This window comes from Drosophila sechellia, chromosome 2L (genome assembly GCF_004382195.2).
Source record: "Drosophila sechellia strain sech25 chromosome 2L, ASM438219v1, whole genome shotgun sequence".
Lineage (NCBI taxonomy): Eukaryota > Metazoa > Arthropoda > Insecta > Diptera > Drosophilidae > Drosophila > Drosophila sechellia.
In genome coordinates, this window is record NC_045949.1 from 4,135,705 (window position 1) to 4,159,534 (window position 23,830).

Consider the following 23,830-nt stretch of genomic DNA (forward strand, 5'->3'; position numbering starts at 1 on the left):
AAATAAAGGTTTCCAAAATTCAGAATGCAACTAATATGATGGTTAATATGTATTTAATAACATTTCCCTACGAATTACATACATATACAAGGTGTTTGCGCTTATATCTAGAGGAATGCGAAGTATCTCTGACATTAATTATCTATAAGTACGACTAAGGCAGTTAGGGGATGTTGGCGAGATTGTCAATAAATTAGAGCAATGTTAGAATGTACTTAAATGGCGACACAAATCAATACACACTGGTGCTGAAACTATCTTAATATAGCACTCGGAAAACATATACACAAGTACAGAAATCGAAATAATCAGCAATTGAAATTAACTGGGTGTGCTAATCAGTCGTTATTGTTTTTTATCTTTCGAACCCTTAACAGAAAGTGCACTTAGGATGGTTGACCTTGATACAAGGCGTTCTCATAAGATTAGTTGCTTATTGTCCGACATATGCACGATTCTACACTTTGTTTAACTTACTATCTATCCTCGTTACGTTTTCGTTGTACATTGCAAAATAAAATGGCATTACTTAGGATCTACTATGAAAAGATGTAGCTTTACACAAAATTTACAAATACATTTACGTACTATCGAGAATTTCTCTCTTTGTTTTTGACCACACGGAATCGGAAAAGTCATTGAATAGTTTCAAGTCTTCAGTTTTGACATGTTTTTGCAGTGAATTGGCTCAGACTTTAGGAACACTTTAGCTTTCGTTGTAGGTGAATTACACGTACTCCTCTGGAGCCGCCGGTCCATTCGATGATGGCATTCGTAGCGTAGACACCACTTGGGTTTGCTGCTGCTGTTGCTGCGACGGTCCATTTGTGTCCGGCAGCTCGGCGATGTCCTTGAAGACGCCCATTAGGTTTTCGTAGCTGGGTCCCCAGTTGAGCAGATACTCCCAGCCGAGGGTGGTGGCCGATGGGGATGCCGCTCCATTGGCCTTGCGGTAGATACCGCTCAGGTGGTTGGCTATATCATCGTCGCTGGCCACGAGCGTGCTGAGCGATCCGCGAAAGGATGACTCGAATCCATCGTAGGCGTGCGGCGGAATGGGCGGGGTCTTGACCACAGTTGTTGGCGGATTTCTGCTCGTCTCTCCTCCGCTTAGTGCCCTGGACACCGGGCTACGTCCGTCCAGGAGACTCTTGCTGGTGGAATACTTGCCATCGCCACTGAGACTGTTGTTGTCGTACTCGATCTCCGAGCATGTGAAGCTGTCGTTGCCGCTTTCGTCCGTGGACGTCGAACTATGGGCATCCACATCACCGCCTAGAGACATATGCAGGGCGCTACTCGACCCTCGAGGCGCCTCACTGCTGGAGGAGACGGCATCCAGGGTGGAGATCAGGCTGCAAGTTCGCGGTCTGCCATTCAGCCGCTCAATCTCCTCGGCAGTCAAGCCCATGGAAGTTTGCTGCGCCTGCTGCTGTGGCACTCCGGGCTTCTGTCTACTCGCACTGGAACTTTGGCCGGACAGCTGCGACATAACCGGGCTATTCAGGCTGCGTTCGCTATTGCTGTGGACGTCCTTGCCCACGCCACCGGAACTGGAGGTGGTGGCCAGCAGGGCACTTTGCAGCGGCTTTCCGGAAATGTCGTGCAAAGTGAGAATGCGCGGCTGCTGGGAACTCAACTCCGAGCTGGGCGAGAGCCGGGCCAGCGGAGTGCTCTGATGGGTGCGGGATGCACTGGTGGGCGGCGGAGGCGGCTGGCCACCTTGATTCCGGCTCACAAAGGGAGCTGTGTGGCGGTGCTGCTGCTGCTGCTGCTGAGAGCCAGAGTTCTGATGCTTGTGATGCGTGTAGGCGGAAACAGGAGGAACACTGGCCTTGTACTTGCGTAGGCCAGCAGCCTCCCGATAGCCCTTGTAGTGATACACTATGTCAATGTCGGAGGGAGCAATGGAGCTGGCGTTCTCCAGGTCATAGTGCTCCGGGTACTCGGAACCCATGTCCACGGAACTGGCGTGCTCCAAAGGTAGGGGATGAAGCGGCGGAATGGGCAGGTGGTGATCCTCCCTTATCAGAGGACTCTCGCGCTCTATGATATCGGGTCGCTGGGGACGTTGCTGCTGCTGCTGCTGTGGCTGTGGCATCTCTGCAGTGGGTTCCTTGAACTTCTTGGTCAACAGTTCGGGACCGACCAGGTGATGGCTACCTACTGGCGGGCGCATATGATCTCCAGCTCCAACTGGCGGTGAAGGGGCTTCACTGGGATGCAGATTGCGAACCAACACGTGATCCACCTGACTCTGTGTCACTGGACCACCAGGGTGCTTGATCTTGAAGCCGGGCACACCGCAACTCAAACTACCAATCTTCTCCTGCTCTCCGCGGAATCGATAGATGACATAGGAGCCCAGAATAGCAACCACCAGAATGACGAAGAAGACAATGACCAGGGTGAAGCCAATGCTCAGAGGATCGGCCACCTGGGCGGCATCTTGCCCAATGTCTCCGCTGCAGCCGGACTCAATCTTGCCGTGATATCGAACCTCCGGAAAGATGCTGCCAGATCCGTTCAGCGGCTGCAGTTCGTTGTTCACCGTCACATTGGCCAGGCAGCCAACAAAGGCTTCGCCACCCACAATCAGAGTGGTCAAATAGGGATCGAGGAAGTCGTGCACCCCGGCAATATCCAGCTCATCACCCACTTGCCTTCCATCGACAATGAGTCTCAGACTTCGACTCTCGCTGAACAAACTCACATTGTGCCACTTGCCATCGTTGAGCGATGAAGTTTCCTGCACCGTCATGTTGATGGTAAGATGCTGTTTGGAGTAGTAAACCAGACGACCCTCGCGGAGGGACAATGAGGTAAACATCTGATTGGTGGCCGCATAAAGGATCTGACCCTGATCCTTGTAGGTGCGGAAGAGCATGCTTAGCATCTTTGGAGCCTCGTAGATCTGGGAAGCTGTGCTGAAATTGCTCACGGCCCGACGTTCCCTCATCTGTGGATTATCCAGCCAGGCACTCTTGCTGTTATAAAGATTGTCCAGCAGCTGCATGCGACGATATATCTCCGAAATTCTGAACTCCACAAAGGCACCTTCGCCCAGGGTGATGGGTTCCAAGGAGTCCGAGCAATCGGGCGACTGTAAGTGTCCGCCGCACTGACATAGCGAACTGGACCACCGGTCGATGCATTGTCCTGCGAATCCTCCACAGCGTTCGGCCGCCAGAGCTGGTTGACACGCCTGCCGATTGCATCCGGCCAAAATGCCTCTCTGTTGGAGCGGCGAGCTAAGGTTCAGGGCACGTCCTCCGATGTGAACACTGTGCAGACAGCCCACCAGATCATCACTGTGCACTTGACCAGGTCGCTCCAAGATAGGATCAGCCGAGGACAAGCCACCGATCATCAGGGGTTGTTTGTTGAAGTTCAGAGTTCTGTGGGAGATATATATTCCAAAATTAGAGGTCTAATAGATGTAATAGATTTATCCTAAGCTTACCCCACTGGTCCCACTTCGTCCGCATAGCAGCTAGAGTCTCCGGGCAGGCATTCCGTACAAACGTCACCGGAATCCGCGCACTTGGCCACGCTGAGTGACATCACCCGTCCATTCCGGGTGGCCGTAACCTTGTGCCAACCGCCGTCAGCCAGATTTCGTCCAGCAATCACAGTACTGATGGCGGTGCGAGCTCCTCCAGATGAGAAATACGCCCTGCCGTGCACCAGTTCGATGGCCAGGAAGTCGGATCTGCCGCCACTCTGCATCCCGTAGTTGTACAGCAATAGGGAGTTTGGCTTCGTTGTGGCGAACACAATGGATATATCATTGGTGGTCACATCCAGAGCGGGAAAAGTCATGTAGGACAGAGGTTGGAATCCGTAGCTGAAGCGCTCGCAATGTCGTCCATATCGTCCCGGCGTGCAGTTGCACTTGTATCCCGGCTTGAGACTAACACACAAGCCGCCGTGCAGACAGGGATTGGGTCGACAGGAGTCCGACACGCTCTCGCACTGATTGCCACGGAATCCGGGACGGCACAGGCAAAAGTAGGAAGATCCGTCCGGACTGCGTTGGCAACTTCCTCCATTGCGACACGGCTTGCTGTAGCACACGTCACTGCGCTCCTTCTCGCAGTGCTTGCCATCCCGATTGGCCGGACACATGCACTGGAAATCGCTTCCCAGGCGACGGCATTGGACCTGCGAATGGCAAGGATTGGGCAGGCAAGGATCCTGCCGACGACTGCACTGCTCGCCCGAGAATCCACTGGTGCACTGGCAGCTGTAGTCGTGCACAACCCGAGGACCACTCAGCACCAAGGCAGGACTGTCTTGGATAACAAAGCTGTGGGCATCCAGCAGTCGCATGGTGGCACTGCAGACTCCGCCATTTTCACAAACATCCGGCTCACTGCACGGCTCATAGCCCACAATCACCTCCTTTTGCAGGAGCTCCGAAAACGCTGAACGCTTCTCCCGCAAGCGTTCAATCAAATATTTGGGTTGTTGGTAACTCGTCTTGGCCGATCTGACTGCCATTAGCAGTTGGAGATTAGTAGAATTGCCACTGCCACCCTCTAGAAGACTATATAGAATGACCTCATCCTCGTTACTCATTTTGGACTTAATCATCTCCAGAATTGGTCGATAGTGGTTAGCCAAGAAGTGGTTAGCTGTCATATTCCTTACCATGATGGACACTGAGTTGGCCAATGTTTCGTTGTTAAAACTCTGGAAGGCGACACTAACTTTGGAGCTAACATCCCCATGCTTCCCGTCATTTCCCGTATAGCTGAAAACAGAAGCTATCGGCGTCGTATGTGAGGTGGTGATCAGATCACAGGCACGGGGAATAGCCAACTGCAGCTGACTCTGGGCGGGATTCTTCTGGAGGCGACAACGATAATCGCCCACGATGTCAATATCATTGGGACGCACATCGGCCAGCTTCACATTCGAAGGCAGGTCGCCGTTAAACAGACTGACAGCTATGTGCAAGCTCCTCGTGGTCGATGGATTATCATTCTGATCCAATACCGTGATCGTGAGTAGGTGCTGGGACTTCTGCTTGGGCTTTCCACTGTCCTCGACCTCAATTAAGGCCTCTAGAACTGGTGTCATTTCCCGATCGAAGCTGGTTGTGGACCTAACCACACCAGTGTTTTTGTCCACACTTAGCCAGGACTTGTGCTTTCCACCAACCAACTGGTAGGTGAAGGGTCCTCCATTGCGCGGTAGATCGGGATCACTGGCCATTAATGTCATAATGGAAGTGCCAGCCGGTTCATTCTCGGATATATAACCATTCAGACCCTCAGGCGTGAAGGTGGGTCCATTGTCGTTCACATCTTCTAGTTCTATGTGCACCGTCGCGCTTCCCGTCTGTGGAGGCAGACCCGTGTCAATGGCTCCAATCACCAAGTTATAGGTGGATGTCTCCTCACGATCCAATCGACTTGCCGTGCTTATCTCACCCGTTTGCACATCTATCTTAAAGCTCTGTTTCAGGTTGCCATTGATGATCGAATAGCTAAACTGATTATTTTGTGTGCGCACATCCTTGTCGATGGCCTTGACCGTTGTGACATTCGTGCCAACCGGAGCTGCCTCGGAAATCGTGGAGGTGTAGTAGTGCTTTATGAACTCCGGTGGATCGTTGCCATCCTGAATCGATATAATCACTTGTGCCTCGTCAGTGTCGTTGCCACGAATACTGCCATAGTTTTTGGCCATCACTGTGAGTACCACACGGTTTTGTGTCTCCCTGTCCAAGTGTCGGGCCACATAAATCAAGCCCGTATTGGTATCGATGCGGAAACCCTTGTCGTTACTGGAACCCACCAGAAGGTAGTAGACACGTCCATCTTCACCGCTGTCCTTATCGGTGGCCTGGACGGCACCCACTCTTGTGCCCACCGCCGATGTTTCCGATACGTCAAAGTGAAAGACGGGCTGCAGGAACTGTGGGTAGAACTCATTCACGCCCAGCACATGCACGTAGAGATTGGCGTAGCTCTCCATGCTCGAATCGGGATTTTTCGCCTTTATCTGCAGTGTGTAGATGCGGCGTTCCTCATAGTCGAAGGAAACCGCTGACGAAATGGTGCCATTACTCTGGTTCATTATGAAGAAGTGCCTGTCCGGTCCGCTGGGCAGGAATGCATAATGGATAATAGCGTTTTTGGGTGAATCCTTATCCGTTGCATGAGCCTGGAATACAAAGGTGCCCGCCGGTTTGTTTTCAGGTATATAACAGTGGTATTCCTTGTGATTAAAAACAGGTGGATTGTCGTTAACATCAGTCAGGATGATCGTAAGCATTGCAACGGAGGATAGTGGATGGTAGCCCAGATCTTGAACGGTGATATTCAGATGGTACTCCTGTATCAGATCATAATCCAATTGCTGTTGTATTACGATGCCACCCGTGCGTTCATCTACACTGAAGTCTTGACGCTCATTGCCACCGGAAATCGAGTAGCGGAGCATTCCGTTGGGACCCGTATCACCGTCAGTTGCGCCCACAGTTAGGATTGTGGATCCAACAGGCTCGTTCTCGGGCACAATCACTTGATAGCTGTTTACTCTAAATCTAGGTGTGTCCAAGTTCTCCCCGGTTACCACGATTACGACTCGAGACTCATCCGACTGGGGAGGAACACCACGATCGGTGGCCCTAACAACCAGTTCATATCGAGTGTTAGGCGGCACTTGGATGGGTTTGACCAGAGTAATCCAACCATCGTGTCTGCCGACAGTGAAGATCGAACTCAAATTGAATGTCATCAAGGAGTAGTCCATTTCGTTGGTCCCCAGATCCTGTTTGTCATTTGCGTGGACCCGAACTATTCGCTGACCACGAACTGCATCCTGTGGCAGAGGCGCCAGATACTCCTCCTGTTCGAACTTTGGAGGATTGTTGTGGGCGTCGACGATGTTGATGTTCACCAGGCACTCGGAGTACAGAGGAGGCTTACCATTATCGGTGGCCAGAACGGTGAGGGCGTACATGTTCTCCGGTGAGCGAACGTACTGAGAGTTTTTGAAGCGAACCGCCTGTCAGGAATTCAAATTCTTAATATATATCTAATAGATTGGCTTCAAGTACGTACCTTCTTACTGAAGACCTCACCCGTGGCTGGATCTATGCTGAACATGGGCGACGGCTGCTGCAGTGAGTAGGAGATCACTGAGTTGGGACCCTGTTTATCGCGATCCGTGGCTATGATCTGGCCCACCAAAGCAATCGATTGCTGGAGCTCCGGGAAGCTGAAGCTGTAGAAACTATGCTCGAATTCGGGAGCATTATCGTTCTGGTCCTGAATCGTGATGGTAATGGGTGTCTCGGCACGCCAGGCTCCATCAGAGGCCACCACTTTGAGGATGTACTCATCCTGTTGCTCGCGATCAAGATGCCCGGCCACTGTAATGTTTCCGCTCTGCGGCTCGATGCGAAACTTCTCGCCGGGATTCTCGCTGAAGGAGTAGGAAGCATTGGCATTTGCACCCAGGTCCAAATCGGAAGAGGTGACTCGGATCACAAAGCTACCGATCTCGGCGTTCTCGGTTACATTCAGGGAAAAGAGGCGTGTAAACTTGGGCGGGTTGTCGTTCTTGTCCAGTAGATGCAGTAGGACACTAGCTGTTCCCGTCAAATGAGGAACACCCTGGTCAACGGCCTCCACCACGAACGCATAATCGCCGATCTCCTCACGATCCAGTCGCATCCTGGTGTAAATCTCACCCGATTCCGTGATCTCAAAGGTGCCGTCGAAGTCATTCTGCAGGCGATAGATGACATTTCCATTGTCGCCCGAGTCACGATCGCTGGCTTTCACAACGGCTATCAACTGGGGTGGGGACTCCTCCTCCAGGACCTCGGCATTGTAAATGAGCTGTTCCATGACGGGAGCATTATCATTGGCATCCGTTACGTTGAGCGTTATAAGAGTTACACTACGCAGGCTTGGCGTGTCTCCATCGACTGCCTCAATCCAAATCTCATACAGATGTGTCAGCTCATAGTCCAGACCATCCTGCCCAACGCTCAGCAATCCGCTATTGGGATCCACTCTCAGGGAATCCCCCATTATTCCGCCGGCTATGGCATAGCGAATTTTACCCACCAAACCCTTTTTGGGCGACGTGGCACTGACTTTGGTTATCATCTTGCCAGGTTTTACATCCTCCGACATGGTAAAGTGACTGTTGGCCATGTAGGCAAAGGTGGGAAAGAGCTCCGGTGGTCGGAGGATAACTGTAAGCTCAGCCTTGGAACTAAGAGGTTGCTCGCCCTGATCCATTGCAGATATCACAATCGTGTAGGTCAAATCATCAGAGGACTTGGTCTTGGTCTTCAGCTCCAGCTTGGTGCTCACCACACCCGTTTTGGTGTTGATATCAAAGTAGTGTTGATCTCGCCCGCTAATGGTGTAATGTACCACGGCATTCTCGCCATCATCCAAGTCCAAGGCTCGAGCTCCAAACACGAACTCACCCTTGCTGATCCTCTCCGGAACGGCTACGTTGTAGGTGGTCGAATCGAACTTCGGGATATTGTCATTGACATCGGACACACTGATTGTAAGATTTACGGACGAGGCTCGTGGCTCGGTAATCGAGCTATCCTGGGCCATTAAGGTGAAGTGATACACGGGAGTCTCCTCACGATCGAGAGTTGTAGCTGTGCTGATCTCGCCCGATTCTGAATCTATGTGGAACCGATGCATGTGCTCTCCCAACAAGTTAAAGCGCAGCTTGGCATTTAGTCCTTCGTCCTTATCCGTTGCTCTGGGGGTCAGGACATGAGTTCCCGCCGGCAAATTCTCGCGCACAGTGGCATGATAGGACTGCAATTCGAATACTGGATCATTGTCATTAATGTCCTGCACCTCCACTCGCACAATTCCCGTGCCCGTAAGTGGAGGCGAGCCCGTGTCCATGGCCACCAGTGTCAGGGTGTACTCGCTCTGCTGCTCTCTATCCAGGGGTTTCAACAGCGCGATGTCACCCGAGGAGGCATTGATGCGGAAGAGATCACTATCGCCTTCCTTGAGGAAGTAGCGCACCTGCGAGTTTAGCGGTGGAGTGTCTGCATCATAGGCGTTTACAGTGAGCACATATCCACCATTTGGCGGCACAGTGTTCTCCATGACACGTGCCAAGTATGGGGAATCCAAAAACGTTGGTCTATTATCGTTGATGTCCAGGATGTTGATGGTCAGCTCGGCAGTGTCGCCGGCAGGATTCTCCAAGGCACAATCCTCGGCTCGCACGGTGAGGGAGTATCGGGAAAGTCGCTCGTAGTTCAGGTTCTTGGCCACCCGCACCACACCCGTATCCTCGCTGATGCTGAAGTCATGGTTCTGATCGCCCAGCACTATGGAATAGCGTATGCGTCCATTTGCGCCATCATCCACATCCGTGGCGGAAACCTGAAGAACCATGGCCCCAATGCTTGCGTTTTCCGCCACCGAGGCAGAGTATTGCTTCGGATCGAAGACGGGACTATTGTCGTTCTCGTCCAGGATCCGAATGAGTAACTGCGTCTCCGTGGACTGGGGTGGCTCTCCACGATCGCGCGCTGTGATATTGAGCAGATAACTTGAGCGCAACTCGCGGTCCAAGGCATCGACTACGCGCAACTGTCCATCGGTGGGATTGAGGGAGAAGGGCAGCGGATCGGATTGACCCATGTCCTCATCTCTGGCCTCCTTCATCAGATAATCAATGTACCCGTTGCGGCCCTCGTCATTGTCGACAGCCTTGACAGCGATAACGACCGTATTGATGGCCACGTTCTCCATGATCGCCGTTTCGTTTGCGGAAACGAAGACGGGCACTTCGTCGTTGACATCTTTGATGAGTATCGTCACCTGAAAAAAGGCGCGGATCAGTATTTGGCTAATTGTGTTTCATGGCATTCTAGATAAAACGGTGAATGTGTGTACGTTTTTCAAACTGCCACACCACCGATAAAGGAAGCAAACGGGTTTGGCCATGCCTGAAACTAGTCTTCTATTTAATTAGGGCTTCACGAACTTAACGTTTCAGTCTGACCTGACAGTCTCGTTAACTGCTGTTTCTGTCCAACAGCAAGATTTGAACCAAGAGCCGACTTTCAAGAACTCATGGTTCCAGATTTGATATATCCTTGAAGGAAACTTACCTTTACAGTCGAAGAGAGTCGCTGCTGCTTTTGATGGGCCAAAAACTCTTGCCGTGTTTGTTGGTACTTTCTAGGCGATCGGTACTTGAGCTTCAGTTGCGTCTCCTCCAGTTCGCTGAAGGATGCAAATTCATCGGCACAATCTCGTGCGGTAACCGTAAGTGTGTACGCCGATCGGTGTTCCCTGTCCAGGTTGCGGCGAGTGCGGATGGTGCCATTGCTATCGATTCCGAACTCTGAGTCGACGTCTCCTGCGGTGATGCTGTACTCAATGAGCCCATTGTTGCCTGCCATAAATAAAGAGATATGCATGGTAATAAGGAATCTGCGGGAGGTAACAGCGGCACCAGCTTACCCGAGTCTATATCCTTTGCTGACACAGTGACTACCTCCGTGGCGATGGGCACATTCTCGAACACCTCGCTCGAATAGCTCATGGGATCGAAAATAGGTGCATTATCGTTCAGATCGAGGACATTGCAGTAGACCGTTATGGTGGTGGACAGGCTGGGTTGGCCATTATCCTGGGCCTGAACTATCAGGATGTAATGCTGAACCTAATAAATAGAATTAAGTAAGTGTTTTTGAGATCCGACTATATCATATCATCTTCCCACCTCTTCGTAATCCAGTCTCGCGGTCAGGGTCAGCATTCCTGTTTGTGGATTCAGGCTGAAGACGTCGTTGGCCCAATCAGAGACCACGCCGTAGGACAACTGGGCATTCTGGCCCAGATCGGCATCCTTGGCCACAATCTGACCCACTTGGTAGCCTCGTTGAGCATTTTCCGGAATGTCAAAGGAGTACACGGTATCCTCGAATAAGGGTGGATTATCATTGGTATCGCTTACCTGATAGAGAGTTTAAAGAATTATTTAAAAAATACCGGATGCTGTACCTAAGATGGTTAAAAGATTTCTCACCTGGATGGTGGCATATGCCTCCGTGTACTGCACTCCGTCGGACACGCGAATCCTTAGCTCGTACTTGCTCTTTGTCTCCCGATCGAGGGTATCGTTGAGGATGAGTTTTCCAGTGGACGGCTTCAGCAGGAACTTGCCATCGTGCCCATCCATCAGAAGGAACGTCACCGAACCAAGAGTATCCGGATCGTGGGCTCGCAGCGTGGAGATGGTGTGTCCAATCTGTAGATCCTCGCTGACATTGTAGACGAACGGTGTGTCGAGGAACTGCGGCGGACTATCGTTCTTGTCGAGAACGGTTACTCTGACCTGCAGAAAGATACATAAAGCGTATTCGTTGCGTCAATAACACTGACCCACTTGGCAGGAGGAGGACCACAAACTGGCAACGGCGATATGGCATCGAGCGGAAACTAGTTCCATATTCGGCACTAAATGCCCAGAGTATTCTATGTACGAGCCACCACTTATGTGCCCACCAAACTTTTGTCGCAATGTCAATCGCATTCTTCATCTCGCTTAACCTGGCCTCGAATTGACCCGCTTACACTGGGTAATGGTAATGGTATATGGTTTATGGGATATGCGAGACCAGTTGCCACAGCTTGAACTTTCTGCTTATGACCCAGCGAATTATAGTTTAGGCCACTTCTCATCGCGACCGGCACGAACGAAACCGGCTTCTTAACCTTTATTGCGGCACTTTAATGTTTATAATTATTTTTCTTTACTAGTTCTAATTAATGTACAATTTGCAAGTGCCTTTCTAAAGTCATTATGTGCGAAGAAAAATGCGTTGTACAAGAGTCGCAAAGGACGAAGTATCGATATGCTCTTGGCCTTTTTGTAAGTCCAGCTAGCGCTCCACAAAAGCCAACTCTTATTTCTTGGTAGTGTCGCACATGGAGGGCAGAGAAGAGGAGCCCACGAGGCCATAAATTCTCGACACCAGATTCACTCGTAAAATATATAGCGTCGTGTGCTGAGGTGATGGTGTTAAGTCGGTGCCGGGCGAGTAAATACTGCATTTGTAATAAAATTTATGCAAATTTGTAACAGCAGACGGCGGATGCTAGGACCCAGCTAGGGATCCACTTCCACTCACGAATGCATTAGTGGGCAGCCTTTGGAGCGAAACACCATTTGGATGCCCGAGGCCGGGTGAAATGTGTGCGGCTAATTGAACTAATTTGGGGCGGTGGAAAGCGGGTGCAGCTGCAGAAAATGTTACCATTTGTCAAACCGCTTAATGGCCAGAAAAAGAATCCGGCTCGACACAGAAACTGGCCTTGGGATGGCCATAAATTTGCGTGAAATTCCAAACCCTGCACTCGGATCAGGGGACATTTTGATGGAAAGCTAAATGACATTCACTCGCTTGTTTGCTCACATTTAATTGCCTTCGTTTCGAAAGCAGGCTGAGATCTGCAGACTAGAAAGCAGCTAAATGGGATTCTAAGATCATTATGGCCAACACTAAGCGCTAAGAACGTATGTATATATTCTTTACCCTTTTTAAAATCAGTCGAATTACGGAAAATTGGGGATTAGCTAATGCATCTAATTAGGACTGCCTCCAAATTCGTCGGCTTGTTTTGCTGACCGGATAGAGCGTGGTTTTCTTGCAGTCTCGGCATTAAAGTTATTTAAAATTAACGCGAAAAAAATTGAAAACATGACAATCGTTTTAAATCAATGCAACAATGAATTGATTGAAACGATCTTCGCACGCGAGGACCAGCGATCGAAACATCCACTAAACCATAGTTGCTTGTACTAACCCAAGGCTGGGTTTTTTCTACCTTTTTCCGCTGCAGCCGCCGCTTGCACGAAACTGGAACTGGAAATGGAACTACACACATTTGCATGCGTGCATTGTTGGCATACCTACGCATACGACGTGTTAGCCATGAACACGCGGAGCGGCTAAAAGGGGCAAAAAGCGGCAGGAGCTCGACGTCTGTCTGCAGAGCCGAAGAATCTGGCCGCGAAGAGAAGACTGTAGAGTGGAGAATCGAAAATGGGTACACAAGGGAAAAAGGTAATCTACCTATAAATTTAAGTTCAAGAATCAAAACGAAAAATTTGCTATAATTTTATTGCTGTTAAAGTCTATTAAAAGTGAACAATAGATTAATATTTTTCAGCAACATGCAATTAAACTTCAGATGCGCTCAAGTATAATCGTTTCAGCAAGTAGTTCATAATACGAAATCCTTACTGTTTAATTAACAACTCAATCATAGTTATTACCCTTTAATTGAACCTAATTTGTTTGAGTGTACTTGAGCCGTGCTCCTTTTGCCTTTGTTCTCTCTTCTGTCCTTTTTATTTTCGCTCGAAAACCAGTATGAGTTGGATCGCAGAGGTCGGCGATATACCCTGCAAAGGCAAGAGGGGCGGTCCATGGACCATCGGGATGCCTGGACAACGCTGAGTAGGGTACTGGGCATAATTAAAGGCATCTGCCAATGAAGCAACTTATTATAATTCTATCCCTGCGGCCCATTTATGCAGCGCTGGGATGTGAAATATTTTCTCGATACACAGGTCTGTCTGCTTGCCCCTGCTGCACTGTACCCCCCTCCCCCCGTCAAATTCATTCAGCAGATAGCCGGGCGGCTTAGGGAAGCGGCCGGCGAGTCCTCTTCGTTGCCCTGTTAATTTGCATCTGAATCTGAGGGCATAACCGCATGTGCATGTGCACAAAAGGATGACTGAGGGACTGGGGCTGCATGGAGCTGGAGCTGGAGCTCCGGAGTGGTTGGCGTGTAATCAACATTTCATATCAGCACAAGACATTAAAAGCGCATTAGTGCGGTCTCGACTTGCACTGATAAGCCCTTGAAACTGCCCCAGAAATGGCCGACTCGGCAACAATATCCCATATTCCCTATATTCTCATTTCAAGCAAGAAGTACCTTTCGTTACAAAGTAAAGGAAAGGTCGGTCCACGAAGTCAGTTCGAAAGCCCCTTTATGTAAGTAATCGGAATCTGATAAACCCCCACTCGGATTCCGGACCTTTTGATCAAAGTAAGTATGATGCATGGTGTCCTCAGTTTGGGTACAACAAAAGGAAGGTTTTATGTAGTTAAAAAAATGTTGAGGTAAAAACACAAAACAGGTAGCTACTTGTTTATATTTTCAATAGAAATTCAGCTTTAAATATTACTTGGTGATCAACTGGACTTTCTAGTAACTCACCTTCGTTCGGGATGTACGTGGCTGCCCGCCAAGTGCGATGGCGTATACCTCCACCTCGTACTCCTCTGGACCGGCCTCACGGTCCAGCTCAGCGGCGGTGGACAGAATTCCCAGCTTGGCATCGATGTCGAAGAGGCGATCCACCTGACCACGCGATCCGGCTGCCGTAACATTCGTCACAAAGTATTCTATCTCGGCGGACGCCAGATGAGCGGTCACCGTCAGAATACTAGTTCCAATTGGCTCGTTCTCGTAGACGGAACCGGAAAGCTTACTCCGTTGCTCGAACTGCGGCACAGAGGATTCACTTCCGCCGGAGCCCGGTGTAATGATTGTGATGTATACCTCGCTGCTGCGACGTTCGCTTTGAACGGCTTCGTCGGTGGACTTTAGGGTCAGCTGGTAGCGAACCTCCTGCTTGAACTGAGGTCCTGGGGTAAAGGTTATGACACCCGTGTTCCTTTGCAGCTTGAACAGCTCCTGGGGGCCACTGACAATCTCGTAGGTCACCAATCCGTTGCTGGACGAGTCCGCATCCTTGGCATGAACTTGCATCACCGCTGTGCTGCTGCCCTTGGAAGTCGAGAACTTTGGAGGCAGGATAGCCGCATTCATGGACACAAAGACTGGTGCGTTATCGTTAATGTCCTCCACAATCACGGTGACCAGTTTTTCCGTCGAGAGCTGTCGCTCCGAAGGCTGAGCACGATCCGTGGCCACCACGGTTAGCCGGAAGGTATCAATGGATTCGCGATCAATCTCCCTCAGGGTGTGAATCACACCCGTCTCCGTGTTTATGCCAAAGTGTCGTCCCTGCGGAAGTTGGGGTTCCTGCTTGCTAATGGCGTAGCTAACCTTGCCGTTAAGTCCCGAATCCGGATCGTCGGCGGTTACGGTCACAATGGGTGTCTTTAGGGGAATGCCCTCCTTGATCTGCCGGACAATCGCAGTGCTGGGAAAGATGGGCGGATTGTCGTTGTCATCCACCACGAGAACGTTGTACAAAACGGTTGTAGACAAGGACGGAGTGCCACAATCTGAGGCCGTGATGTTGAGAGTATAGCTGGTTATGTCCTCGTAGTCCAGAGGCTTGTGGGAATAGAGGCTACCCGTAATGCTATCGATGTGGAAGGTGTCACGCCGATTTCCAGCCGATATACTGAAGACCACCTGGCTATTGACCCCTTGATCCGCATCGCTGGCTCTGAATCTCATCAATTCAGTGCCCGTTGGACTTGTCTCCAAAACGGAAACCTCACTGCTCGACTGCGTGAACTCCGGAGCATTGTCGTTCTCGTCCAGAACCACAATTGTAATGCTGGCATTGGAGCTAAGCGGATGCTTGAGAGCAGCATCCTTGGCCACGACGATCAGGTGATGAATCTCCTGGGACTCCCGGTCCAACCTGCGCGCCAACGAAAGCTGTCCTGTGGCGCTGTCCAAATTGAACTGACCAGCCTCATTTCCCTTCGCCAGTGAGTAGTATACATCTCCATTCAGACCCTCATCCGCATCTTGGGTGAAGACATGCGTTATGTGCGTGCCCTCAGAGGCGCCTTCAGAAATGGTAACATGATAAGGTGCTCTCAGGAATTCCGGCGCATTATCGTTGACATCGGTGACGATGACCTTCACCTTGACTTTGTCCTGTAAACGAGGAATGCCATTGTCCCAAACGGTGGCCTCCAGTAGCATATAGTTGCCAGCCATGGATCCCCTGAGGGAACCATCCTCTCCGCCTGCCTCCGCATTCCTGCTGACTTTCACCAGAGCCTCGCGATCGAATGGTCGCAGAGTTTTTATGAAACCATTCCTGGTGTCAATCGTAAAGTCCTGCGTCTGACTGGACAGGGTAAAACTGAGCTCCGCATTTCTCCCGATATCCCGATCAACTGCGGTTAGCTTTCCCACAAACGTGTCTGCAGGAGCGTTCTCCGGAATACTAAACGTAAATGTGCTGTTGGTGAACTGAGGGGCATTGTCGTTCTCATCGATTACATGGATGACAACAGGAACCACCGAAGATCTGGATGGTTGACCAGCATCCCGGCAAGAAACAGTTAGAGCATAGTAATCGCGCTCCTCGCGATCGAGTGGAGCTCTTACAAACAGGAAGCCATCGGGAAAGACACCAAACATGCGCTCAGTGTTGCCCTCGATGATCTCGTACGAGATCCGACCATTTTCCCCCAAATCAATATCCGTAGCAGCCAAAGCGAAAAATCGAGTGTTAACTTTCGTGGTTTCTGGGAGGGAAGTCTCATAGGATGTGTGATCGAAGACGGGAGTGTGATCGTTAACATCGGCTATCAGCACAGATAGACTCAGTTTACTGGAGAGCGGAGGACTACCCGCATCCGTGGCCATTAGCTCCACGTGGATCAGGGTTCCAGGCTCTGCTCTTATGGGCCTCTGAAGGTAGAGAACTCCCGTGACCGGTCCAATGCGGAACTGCTGATTGGGATTGTTGGTGAGGCTATAACTGATCCTACTGTTCACGCCCGCATCCCGATCTCTGACCCTAGATAGGTAGATCTCCTGGCCCACGGCCGCATTCTCCGGCAGCGAGATCGTGGGCTCTGACTCGCGATCTAAGGCGAAAACGGGAGCATTATCATTCAGATCGATAATGGCTATATTAACAATGCACTGGCCATATGAAACGCTGCTGGCGGCTGCACTGGAGCTGGAGCTGGCCAAGATAGTCAAACGATAATTGGCCTGCTCCTCGCGATCCAAAGGTCGGGCGGTGGTGATGCGACCACTCCTGGGATCGATTCGGAAATTCTGAGCCCTGTCGCCTTGGATGATATCGTATTCGATATGAGAGTTCGCCTTGCCATTCGCGGATTTTACCTGCACGATGCCCACCTCGCGATTTGGTTGGCTGTTCCTTTGCTGCTCGTGATCCTCGACCATCTGGAACTCATAACCACCAGCTTGTGCCTGACCGCATTCAAGCATCTCTGACTTGGACTTGAGCACAATTTCCACAATGGCATCATGCTGGCTCCGCCGCTGCCCAGCATCACGCGCCGATATCAGGAGCTTGTAGTGGGGCTTCCAGTGCATCGATACTGGAGCATCGCCACGCAGGCTGATGGCTCCCGATCGGGCGTCCAGCTGGAAGAGACCCTCGCCACCTGACTCGAGTCTGTACTCAATTAAGGCATTATCGCCATCGTCTTTATCTGAGGCCGTGACATGGAGCAGGATCCTCTCCTTCTCCACCTCCTCCTTGAGCTTGATATCATCGTCATCGGTGAGCGAGTAGATGTAGTGCCTGGGATAAAACTGAGGATAGTTATCGTTTACATCGGCCACATTCAGCCAAACGGTGGCCGTGGCCGATTGGGGCGTGGGTGCTCCCTGATCGCGGGCAATCACGGGGATCTCATACCGCGACATTTTCTCACGATCCAGAGGCCTTCGCGTTGTTAATTGGCCCGTCAACGCATCCAGGGCAAACTGTAGCGGGTACAGGCGCTCCACACTGGGCGCCAGGGCAAAGGTCACCGATCCATTCGTGCCCTGATCATGATCAGTGGCCGTCATCAGAGCCACAATCGTTTGCGGAGGAGCGTCTTCACCTAAAGTCACATTCTGCTCCCTTTGGCTGAACTGAGGCGCCTCATCGTTCTCGTCCAGAATGATCACCTTCAGCTGAGTGTAAGCAAATTTGGGATTAGGTCCACCGTCCCTGGCCGAGATGCTCAGTTCTACGGTGTCGCGAATCTCTCTGTCCAAAGGACCCGTGGTCACAATCAAACCCGTCAGGGGATCCATGGAGAACCACTTGAGCTCATTTCCCGAGAGAATATCGTAGTGCACCTGGGCATTGACCCCAGTATCCTCATCCGTGGCTGTGATTGAAGCCACAAAGCTTCCCGTGGGTGCCAGTTCACTCAGCACAGCGGAATATTCCGATTTCTCGAACACCGGTTCATGATCATTCACATCGTTTACATCGATGATAAGATGGGCTGTGGTCGTTCTCGCCGGAGTTCCTTGATCCATTGCCACCACGGTCAGATTGTACTTCCCGATCTCCTCGCGATCCAGGACTCCATTTACCCTTACTATATGCAAGTCGGCAGCTTCTTCTAGGCGAAAGTGTCCCAACTCATTACCGGAAACAATTCGCACCGATGTTCTGCCATTTAGGCCGGAATCGGAATCCTTAACGGCCACGGCTGCCACTACAGTCCCATTCACCGCATTCTCATCCACAGTGGCTACTTTTCCGCCATCCGGAAAGAAACGGAAACTGATGATGGGGTCGTGATCGTTTGTGTCCAGCAGGTTAACAGTTACATATGTGCGTCCATCCTGCCGTGGGGATCCATGATCCCGCGCGAAAACAGTGAAAACGCAGCTCTTCTGGCTAGCAGAGCTCTTCACGTTCGTTTGCTGGGGGCAGTTCACACGTTCCGTGGTGGAGATTACTCCCGTCTCCGGATTCACCGTGAATTGGTGCTCCGTTTCGGCCAGATAGTAGGTGATCTTGCTATTGTCCCCCAAGTCGTTGTCCGAAGCCATGACGGTCACGACCGGAGTTCCCGGCAGAGCCGTTTCGTTTAGGGACACATTGTAATCACTGTGATCGAAGATCGGTGGATTATCATTGACATCCAGAATGGTAACGTTTACTTGGAGGTAGCCAAAACGTGGTGGAGATCCTCCATCTCTGGCAGAGATGTTTAGTTGGTAGCTGCCGCGCGACTCCCGGTCGAGATTTCCTGTGGTTTCCAGGTGCAGATATGAGGTGTCTCCACTGGGATTCGCCGTAGTCACAAGCCGGAATTTGTTGTCCACATTTCCAGCCACGATCTCATACTGATCAGTGACCCCGTTTTCACCCACATCTGCATCTGTGGCGGCATCGAGGAGCAACCGAGTACCCGAAGTGGCACTTTCGGAGAAGGAAATCGCGATGCTGGGTTCGGGAAACTCCGGTGAATTGTCGTTGACATCCAGAACCTTAATCCGCACCTCGATGGGGTAGGTGGGCTGTGAGGAGAGCACCACCAAGTCGTAGTGATCCCGCATTCCTTCCCGATCGAGCACCACATTGGTCTTCACCTCACCCGTTACCGGATCGAGTGTGAATTCCCGAGGAGGCTCATTGAATCGATACGAGAACTTTGGCTTTGTGGGTATAAAACCAACCGAGGTACCACGCGGCTGACCCTCGAGCACCTCGAAATCGGCACTGGTGTCCACAGCACGGGATTGCATCTCACCCGATGGCGAGGATGAGGAGCTTCTCCTCCGCGGAAAGGCGGCATATTGTTCATAGGTGGTGGCATAACTGCGGCCACGCGGTGCCAGTAGCTCCAGTTTGGTGTCGCCTGTTTGGCACAAGGATTCCCTGCCGGGCAGGAGCAGGAAAAACAGGAGCAGTAGCCACTCCATCTGGAGGCTGTTTTTAATGTTCGTACTAAATTTATATTGCACTACTTTCATTTGTCGCACTTTTGTCTTGTTGCTCACACTCTGAATGCATCGTAGAACTCGTCATTTTGCATCAATTATGATAATGATTTATTGATTTTTCGTCTGTCGCCTGCAACGAAAAGAATGTGAAATTAAAATTAGCTATGGTTAAGGTAATTGTTGCTTAGTGCTAATTAGTTATTGACGTGTTTGTACCACTTGTTGGCGTAAGCCTTTCAATTAACAGCCCGCTTTCATGCACCGCGCTCACCAGGCATATCAGCATTTTCATACTCCGTCGAGCATAAAATTAGTAAAGCTCAATTCGGTGAGATATGAGGCGCTAAAGCGTAAAATCGACTATAACTGCAGCCCAAGCCAAAAACTTAACAAACATACTAAATAAAAAGTATTACACACAAATTAAGGAGGCAAATCAAATGACTTAGGAAACGAACTTGAAGAAAATAAAATGTCTGAGGCAACGAACTCAAGTCAATAAAAGTAAGCTCTTGCATGCTTAACTATCACAAATAGAATACGTAAGTCCTAAAGGTTCTATAGCTTTTTCACATATATCCTCCTGTTTCAATGACCTCAAAGTGAACAGAACCCTCTTCAACCCACGCTCTCCTTTAATCTACGAAATACGGGCGAATGGAAACGAAAGAAGCTGCGGTCCAGCGTCAAGTTGATTGAAATCCAGAGACCCAGACCCCAACTGGGGCTTCTGGTCCTAGGCTTTTAGAAAAATCTAATCAAGATTTAGGCGGCGTCTATTAATCAAACTAAATTCCGAAACACTCGGAGACAACGACCGGTGGAAGGGAAAATTTCCATTAATAGCATGCGTGTCAGCTTTGGACCAAATTAATGCTTTGTGGGCAATCTCTTGTTAACCTGAGACTCTAAGAATATCAATACAAAGACGCCAAGCCCTGGCCACCTCCGCCCCTTTACACCAACGCTAGTAGTAACGCTCTGAAACCAGCTAACTGAATCGTATTCGTATTAACACCAGAGCACCGTAAACGCCACATACTTCTATTTAGGTAAGTGATAGGAAACACCCTTTTTGCAATCACAGAAGTTATAATATTGTTATATACCTTAATAAAATTTTACGATTTAACTAGTTTGGCTCCTCAAGGGTCTAACCAAAATGTTATTAAGAAGAATTGAGATTGTATATTAAGTATCTAAATGAATACATCAAACATGCGCAACAGAAATACCTCCTCATTTGGTTATGATGGTCACTAGATGGACTAACTAGAAGAAACTCATGGCAGTGGACCCGCAGAATCTGTCAGAATTTGGACTGGGGCTCGAAACGAATCGAATCGAATGGGTTCGGATCGGATCTCTCTGTCTCCTCGAATACATGGCTAAAAATGCGTCGTAAATTTCGTTTTTGTTTTCTGAAGCTTTTCAAGCCGAACCCGTTCATTAATCTTAAAAATCTACCTGCTCTAATGGTATTGTTAGCTGTCGGTGTTGTTTTTGTTCCCTTGCAATCTTCTCATTTCGTTGTTGGTCTCTATCAAAGATATTTTTTATGTCTTGGTGTTTTGTCTTCTTTATTGCTGCCCCACACACATATAAAAATTCATATACATAGAAAGGTCTGTGTCCGTCTCCAGGGTTTTTTTTTTGGGTTCCCTGTTGCTATTGAATACCTAGTGCATTAGTAATCCTCGCTCCAAACCGAATTTTCTCAGAATTTCTAAAGCTCCGCTGATGGGAGTGTCAAAATTTTAATATTTCAACAAAAAGTTCAGTAAAAAGGTTAAAATAAGTAATATAACGACAGCTACATGCGATAGGATGTACCACCGATTTCAATCAAAATTAAAATTTGATTTACACTTCAACCACGTTTTTGTGGGAAATATCCCATACCTCCCCATTCAAATAAATTACTTTCATTGATGATCCAAAACCTTCACAGCTCATTTGAAGTTCACTATTCACAGTCCACACGAATGGCAGAAAAATTTAAATATTGTCTCGAAGAAAGGAAAGAAACGCAAAGCCCATTTGTTTGATTGATGTATGCATATGTCGCCTTATCCGTCTCCTTTACACTTTCCCATACGCACCGTTGGCCAATGGAATATCTGGTTTCCACGCCATTAATATCGATGTGGGGGCTATATTTGAGAGCTCATAAAACAAAAAAAAAATAACCAAATACCATATAGTCGTGCATGACCCGGCTAGTTTATGCGGCTTCAGACGATTTGCAATGCAAATCCAAATTCAAGCTCAAATCCACAACAAAGGTAGCAGATATCATATAGAATCGCCGAAAAAGAACAGAACCAGTCTTGGCAATTTCGTGATGATGCCTTCGGCACTCGCGATTCCTTTTCTTATTGTTATTATGAATTTTTTTTTTATTTTATTTCAGCTTTTCACTTTACATCGCAGTGGCTGCAGTGCAGCTCCAGTTAAGCCGAGTTCCGAGTTGGAAACGTGTTTTTCATATTTCCATGTTCATTTACATGAACATCTCGCTCTCCGGCGAGATACCAGCTATAAGGTCTGTGGAGAGAGTCCAACTGCCCAGGAATATTTTCTTTTTCTTTTTCTTTCTCCCGCTCATCGATATTTCTGACAATAACAAAACAGCCCGAAAAAACGACAATTTTCAACCATTACGTGGCAGCCAGCCCCAGTCGTTCCATGCTCAACTCAACTCAACTCAGCTCGAAATCTCGACTTTTGGCTGAGGCCCAGCATCCGAAACCGAATCCCAATCCGAATCCGAAAACAACAACATCGACATCAACTTCAGGGGCCAACCTTTACAACCACAACTGCCTACGTTACCGTTGGCTCATAATAATTCCACAATTAATCTTGTACGCTTTTTACACAGTATTGTGTGTTTGTTTGTCGCTTTCCGTTGACTTCAAGTATTTCCATAGATCTATAAATATTTTTGTGGCCTAACCGCAAGCTCAGAAAAACTGAAATAGTTTACTTTAAAGTATCTTCTATCTTTACATTGATAACCAATAATTTTCTATATATTGGATTTACCTTTGTTTCAATCTATTTTAATCCCATTATAACCTTGCATACCAGACACCCATTTCGATTTGCATTAACTGAAAAGTGCCTTTCTTGAGATGCGCGTGGGCTGGGAAAAGTGATTTGAGCTCGCTTAATGATTTTATGCAAATTTCCTGGCCAAGATTGGCTAAAAACTCCATTGCTCCGATTGGAATACAAGCTGATTTATATGATATATGGGTAAACTGGACGGTTTCGCAGGGGGCAGCCCGCAAATATCTATCCTGCATGAATGTTTATGAGTACCTACCATTTTTCTTCACATTTTTACATGCATTTTGGTGTTGGTGGGCTCGCACAGACACACACACACACGCACGCACACTTGTAGAGACGGCGGCACTCACACTGTTGCACTCACACACACGTACGCAGCATATTTATTTTTTCTTGTATTTTTTTCCTTCAGCAAAACGTGTTTTGCCTCATTTTTCGCTCTTGTATATATGGCTTGTAGCTGCAGCAGCAACGTTGTTGGAATTTTTCACTTATAAAAATTTGCAACGGCGACACACACACACACATATATATAGCCACAAAAATGGGTAAACTTGGGGGCCAGCTGCTGATCTGATCCCGTAGACGGATTATATATTTCTATAACATATAGCATATGTTGCGGGGTAACATAGATCGTGGGTATTATGTTTTGGTGGGCCTATCCAGAGGTCTGCGGTCGCACCTTCACTTTTTTTGCCAACCGTTCCGCGCACGCGCGCCTTTTAATCCGCCTCGAAGTGAAGATATCGGGCCAAACCACTCGCTCAGTGGTCTCAACGGAACTGAGTGGCTCTGGCCACGGATCCAGCCGAGATTCGGCTGAGAGCCGAGGACTGGGAAAAGCCGTCCGACGGGTTTTCAAGCCGCTCCGCAGAGCGACTGAGTTGGACTCTCTGGAGAGAGAGATACCTGTTGTATCTGCAACACATTTTTCACTTGTTGCAGTTTCGTTTTTCATTTTCTTGTTCGGAAGGAACAGCGCTCTCCGGGCTTCGCTCCTCATCTTGGTCGTCGGTCCAGTCCAGTCCGGTCCAGTCCAACGAGATTCAATA

At 49.3% G+C, this 23,830-nt stretch overlaps 1 protein-coding gene across 1 annotated transcript; it reads right to left on the reverse strand.

The window, feature by feature from the left end:
* Positions 1-581: 581 nt before the first annotated feature.
* Positions 582-23,554, reverse strand: LOC6613320 (cadherin-related tumor suppressor). The gene is made up of 9 exons (XM_002037760.2): positions 23,029-23,554; positions 14,262-19,827; positions 11,056-11,364; positions 10,750-10,983; positions 10,488-10,689; positions 10,133-10,419; positions 7,077-9,839; positions 3,464-7,020; positions 582-3,398 (listed from the first exon to the last, which is right to left on the reverse strand). Exons 2-9 carry the CDS (start codon positions 19,725-19,727, stop codon positions 728-730), a joined length of 15,489 nt encoding a protein of 5,162 aa, XP_002037796.2. The 5' UTR covers positions 19,728-19,827; positions 23,029-23,554; the 3' UTR covers positions 582-727.
* Positions 23,555-23,830: the final 276 nt, after the last annotated feature.

What these genes read in the sequence shown, in the direction of transcription:
- LOC6613320 (XM_002037760.2), bottom strand. Translation starts at nt 19,727, where the DNA reads ATGAAAGTAGTGCAATATAAATTTAGTACGAACATTAAAAACAGCCTC. An exon ending in GACTCTCTTCGACTGTAAAG is followed by an intron (nt 9,840 to 10,132) that starts GTAAGTTTCCTT and finishes GCCTTTTTTCAG; the next exon opens with GTGACGATACTCATCAAAGA. An exon ending in GACGAAGTGGGACCAGTGGG is followed by an intron (nt 3,399 to 3,463) that starts GTAAGCTTAGGA and finishes TATCTCCCACAG; the next exon opens with AACTCTGAACTTCAACAAAC.